This window comes from the organism of the source record quoted next, unplaced genomic scaffold (genome assembly GCF_019419815.1).
Source record: "Pyrus x bretschneideri cultivar Hongxiangsu unplaced genomic scaffold, Pyrus_bretschneideri_v1 Contig8, whole genome shotgun sequence".
NCBI lineage: Eukaryota > Viridiplantae > Streptophyta > Magnoliopsida > Rosales > Rosaceae > Pyrus > Pyrus x bretschneideri.
In genome coordinates this window covers 1,399,829-1,405,397 of record NW_025999820.1, presented here as the reverse complement: position 1 = coordinate 1,405,397, position 5,569 = coordinate 1,399,829, and the positions used below count along the sequence as shown (strand labels likewise).

Below are 5,569 nucleotides of genomic sequence, written 5' to 3'. Positions count from 1 at the left end.
CATCCTTTTCTTTCGAAGATTTAAATGAGAAAAAAGATCATTAAAATTGAAAACTGAGTCGCTATTTGACACTCAGTTGACCAAATTTACTTTGTTCTCAGATGACTACACTAAGTTCAAAAATCAGAAATGACATTTACTGTGTTCTTAGATGACAAAATTGTAGTTACATTGTTCTTAGGAATTTAGGCCCCACAGTCATCTGTCTCTATAAACACATTTAAATATGGACAATTGGATATCAGTAGCTAGTGGATGTTTATCTTCAAAGTGATCATTTCCACTTTGCCAGACTTTGGTACCTGTGATAAGTTGTTTGGATAGTGAAATTATATTCTAAAACAAGTTTAATAGGTGATTTATGCCGTATTAAGTTAGCTACAATGTGTTTTTGGAAACTTCTGATATGAATATGTTACTGGCTCTGGCTTATATCATCACTAACTCATCATACAAAATATTGACGTGACAGTTGTGTTTGTTTTGTTTTACTTGGCTGCACAGCAAAAATATAACTGCTGGAAATTAAAAGGATTATGCTTGAATCGGAGATGAGCTTACTCTCTCATTTACAAATAACGTATTTTTATCATAAAAATATAATCGGAACCATTCAAATACTTAATCTTCATTTAAAGACCATCTTGACAAAAAATCATTCGATTTAGATATCATCGAGTCATCCAAATGTATTAAATAAACTAACAGTGTAGATACCCAAATAGCATATTCATAATGAACCGTTGATTTATTTCATACATTTAAATGACTAAACAATATGCGATTCGCATGATTTTTCGTAGGAATTTTTTGTAAGGATGATTTTCAAACTAAAATTAAGAAATTGAACAGTTCTGATTATGAAATTTTTACGATAAAAGTACACACATTATTTGCAATTAGTAAAATGAACTCATCCCCAATAAAGAACGTAAGCATTATCCAAATAAAAATGGAACCACCAGTCCTTTCTAGTGACCCACCAGCCACCACCAAAGCTTCCACGGTTTTTATCAATAAATGAATGTAGAAATCAAACCCAACCCCCTCTCACTCTCTTCTGAATACTTGCATCTCTCTCTCTCATCCTCTTTATATATTATCTCCCAGACCCCACAGACTAATTAAACTTGCCTGAGAAGAAGCAGCAGCTAATTAATCTATAGCGCGAGAGAGAGAGGGAGAGAGAGAGAGGGAGGGAGAGAGAGGGAGGGAGAGGAGAGAAATGAGTGGATCATCATCAAATGGAAACAATGATAATGGAGGAGGAGGCGGTCCTTGTGGTGCTTGCAAGTTCCTGAGGAGAAAGTGCATAAAAGGGTGCATATTTGCGCCGTACTTCGACGCAGAGCAAGGCACGGCGCACTTTGCTGCGGTGCACAAAGTGTTTGGTGCGAGCAACGCCTCAAAGCTTCTGTTGCGCATACCACCACACAAGCGGCTCGATGCTGTCGTCACCCTTTGCTATGAGGCTCTTGCTAGGGTTAGAGACCCTGTCTATGGCTGTGCTTCTCACATCTTCACTCTCCAACAGCAGGTGATCCTATTAACTATATTCACCTAATTATGCACTCAAATCCTTGACTTGTTTCTTTAATTTCTTTGACCTCTTTAAGCTCAAATTTGTTGACCATTTTCTGAGTTTAATTTTTCATGCTTCTTACGTAGATCAATTTTAATTTAAATTATAGGTTTTTCAAGAAACTGGTTAGAACGAGCAAACTTATCAGTTATCACTGATTTTCTTGAGATTGATTGACTGCATTTTAGCTTCTAGTTCACCTAGCCACGAGCACAAAGCTAGAATTGTAACACATTTGCTAAACATAATCATGTCAACGGTGTACACCTTATACACTTAATAACCTACAACTAGTATTGAGGTCTAAAGTGAATAAGTATTTGGTTTGGAGTATCAAAAACTAAATAATTAAAGAGTAAAGCTACTAGCAGTACTCTTCTTTTGTGGGAAATTGGCAATTGCTAGCTCTCTGTCGAGTGCAGGTTAGTGAATATTTGTACTAGCATGCGCCTGGTGTGTATTTCCATCTAGCTGTCATTTTTTTGACAAGTATGACCGGATGTGATTTTAGACGTTTGTCAAGTTTTCCGATTTGTAAGACTACTAGATCAAGACTGCGTGTTTCATAAGTTTTCGAGACATCCATTCCATGCTATATCTAACGTGCGCCATGAGTTGCTTGTTTTCTGGGCATAATCACTTGCAATTTTTTACTTTTTTGTTTTCTAGGTTTTGCTTTATTTTCTGGGAAGTGTTATTCGTCTTAGATTTTCAATTAAATTTGCTTGAAATCCATGCTAACTTGCACTTGTTATAGGGTAATGTTAGAAAAACTAAATAGGTAGACTAAATTTGGTAAACTAAATGATGTGGAAGTTGATGATTAGATTTTTAGTGTTGATTAACGTGTTTATTTCTTATTGATGACATATCATTTTGTTTGCAAATTTAGTCTACCTAGCATATATGGAGAAATTGTAAAGGTTTTTCTTCTGTTATTATTAATTGGTCTTTCTTTTCCAATACAAAGTTTATGAAACTCGTAATGTATATAAACATGAGTTTCTACTTTTTTTAACCTTCTAAATTTTCCCATAGAAAAGAGAGAGAGAGAGAGAGAGAGAGAGAGAGAGGTGGCGGCTATGGTGTATTGGGTGGATGACTTTGGGGGTTCCTGTTGCTTGCCGGAGCTACCAAGCAAACATATTTAGTGATTCGAGATATATTTAATACACCTGTTTTTGACTTTGTTAACCATTCTCACATTATTGGTATCCTAATTATATATATATATATATATATATATATGTTTTGCATTTATATCAGCAAGATGATTATTATTGTTTCTCACGTATGAGAATTAAGGACCCTAACAGAACTATGCGAGTTTTAAGATTTACTGTATACCTACACTTTCTTTCTTAATCACAAAGAATAATGGCTTGATTTGTTAGTGTGAGATACATATATACACACACACACACACATACAATATGGTATCTATTTTCATGATTTTTTTGCATTATATATAACATATTTTGCTTTGACGTGGTGACAACCGTTTGCTTGTACGTAGGAATGGTACACTATAAAGTCTTATTCAGCTTGATGAGTATAAGTATTAATTAGATTTTTCTGAAAGGGTATTAGTTAGATGTTATATATTATATATGGTAACTATATATGTGTAATGGTATGCAAGTGTGTGTGTGTGTGTGTATCAAGTTGTCCATATAAAAATTCTACAATACAAAAATCAGATTTCTAGTTTCCACACGTCAAGGCCATTTCTAGCTAGCTTTGTAATCTTTAGCTTTTGGGTTTGGTAGAATTCCTTAAACCTCTACTGTTGGGTAAGGTTGACTACACATGAAAGCAATGTTCTAAAAATTCCCGTCTAGACGCTAGGCGGCTAGTCATCGTCCCGATTAATGCCTAGGAGTTCGAAAATTAAGAAAGGGCGCCTAGACCAGTCCACATAAAGCGCCTAGGCACCCGCCTGGCCCACCTAGACCCGCCTAGGCACCTACCTATATAGCGCCTCACTTAGACAAAAAATAGATAACTTTCAATTTGCATTTAATTTTTTTCAATAAATTGTAAGAGACTTGTTGAATACTTAAATAAGCACACACTATATGCTTGTTTCCCATGTTTTCATTATGTTCCAATACTTCATAATACATATGGCATTCTATTTTGTAGTTTATGATGAAATTATATATATTTTAAGTATAAACAGACACTGATTTACACGAAATATAATGGATTTACTTAAATCTGCCTAGTCTACCTAGGCGCCCACCTAGACGCCTAGGCACTAGGCTCCAGCCTACCGCTCGACTAACGTTTAACGTCTTTTAGAACCTCGCATGAAATGGATGAAATTAGAGCTGCAAAGGCATACTTTATATACATATCAATCATATAACCTGTTCTTATGTTATAATAATGATGGATGACGAGTTTATGCTTCAGTGTATACATTGTATAATAGTACTAAGCAATTCAATCGTGGGTTGCAACATAAAAAAATAATCGTTACCACTGACAATGTTTCAACATCACACAATTCTAATTAAGATATAAATATATCAAACACGTAACCTTTGCACCTTGACCTAGCTAATATCATCATATATCTGTTTTTACATATATAATTACAAAAGAAAAATTAACAAATTTTGCTTCATTATTATATGGCATAGACTAGCTATCTATCTCATACTAATAACGTCTGCATTTTCTATTTATGTAACAATTACCATGAAAGAAGAAACTATACTTAATCTCTCGTATTTATGGTTGGTAGGTAGTGAATTTGCAAGCAGAGTTAGCCTATGTTCATGCCCGTCTTGGCACCTTGCAGCGTTTTCCGCTGCCGCCACAACCACCTCAGCTCGAAATCCCTCCGTCCACCAGAAGCCTTCAGTATTCCTCGTCCAATATTAATGTGACATCGTCATCGTCCTCAGATATGGTACCAACTCCCAACATATTGACGCATTGTGATCCTCTCCAAGCACCAAATACATCATCTGAAATGTCAAGCCTCTTCAACACAGAGGATCAAGAACTCATTGATGGTGAAAATCTGCAAGCACTGGCTCGAGAGTTCGTCTGCCGGTACTTGCCAGGAGTAAGGTTGAACAAGTCTTCCGGTTCTCATCATCAAAATTTCTAACTCTTTCCAACTGGTCACATCTGATCAATATTCTTGTCCATTGTACTTGCGTTATGGCTGGCTTTTGCAAGCAAAGATTTTGTGGCTCCTGACGTATCAAATGAATTGTACTGTTTTGGAGATTTAAAAATGCCAACCCCGTGCACGCACACATTACTTTGTTCTGTAGCTTTCTTGCAACAAACCAGGCATGGGTTTCAGTTAATTGATTTCATTGCGATTCGTGCTTCATGTATTTTGGCAAGTGGATGTTTGTGTTAGTCCACTTTAAAAGTTTGGCCACAAACTCAACAGATTGTAGGGAATTTGTATGTGACTACCACTTCTAAATGCTTCTTCTTTTTTTTTTTTTTCTTTTTTTTTGAAAACACTTCTAAATGCTTATTTTAACATGTCACATTATCACAATATTGGTACTGCTCTAGGGCCGCTGGTGCAAGGAGGAATATTCTTAATCGTGTTACGAGCTTCTTTCAAATTCTATTGTTTAAATGGAGCCCAAGTTCCACTTTGTCAAGTAACCATCTTTATTCATAACTATCAATTGTCAACATGCTGTGCATCTGCTTATTGAAACTTTAAAAATAAAATTTATAAAGATTGAATATAAAATGGTTGCTAAAGGTTTTTGGTGATGAACTTCAAACGATTTCGTCCCTGAATAGATTGTTCATACCTTTAACAATTGTTTCTGGATAACTATTTCGTCACTACTGTTGAATTATAAATGTTGAAATGATTTCTGTTTAATACCTTGGCTTATATGCAAGGTAGAAAAATGTTTGTTATGTTTTAGTTTGTTAAATGGAGCTGCCAGATGTCTAAAGCTCATAGGCTGATTAGATAAATGGTTAGGATTGAAA

At 35.3% G+C, this 5,569-nt stretch overlaps 1 protein-coding gene across 1 annotated transcript; it reads left to right on the top strand.

Annotated features, from left to right (window-relative positions):
* The first annotated feature begins 998 nt into the window (after window positions 1-998).
* LOC103938733 (LOB domain-containing protein 19) lies at window positions 999-5,054 on the top strand. The gene is made up of 2 exons (XM_009348767.3): window positions 999-1,537; window positions 4,335-5,054. The coding sequence occupies exons 1-2, from the start codon at window positions 1,226-1,228 to the stop codon at window positions 4,704-4,706; spliced, it is 684 nt and encodes a 227-aa protein (XP_009347042.2). The 5' UTR covers window positions 999-1,225; the 3' UTR covers window positions 4,707-5,054.
* Window positions 5,055-5,569: the final 515 nt, after the last annotated feature.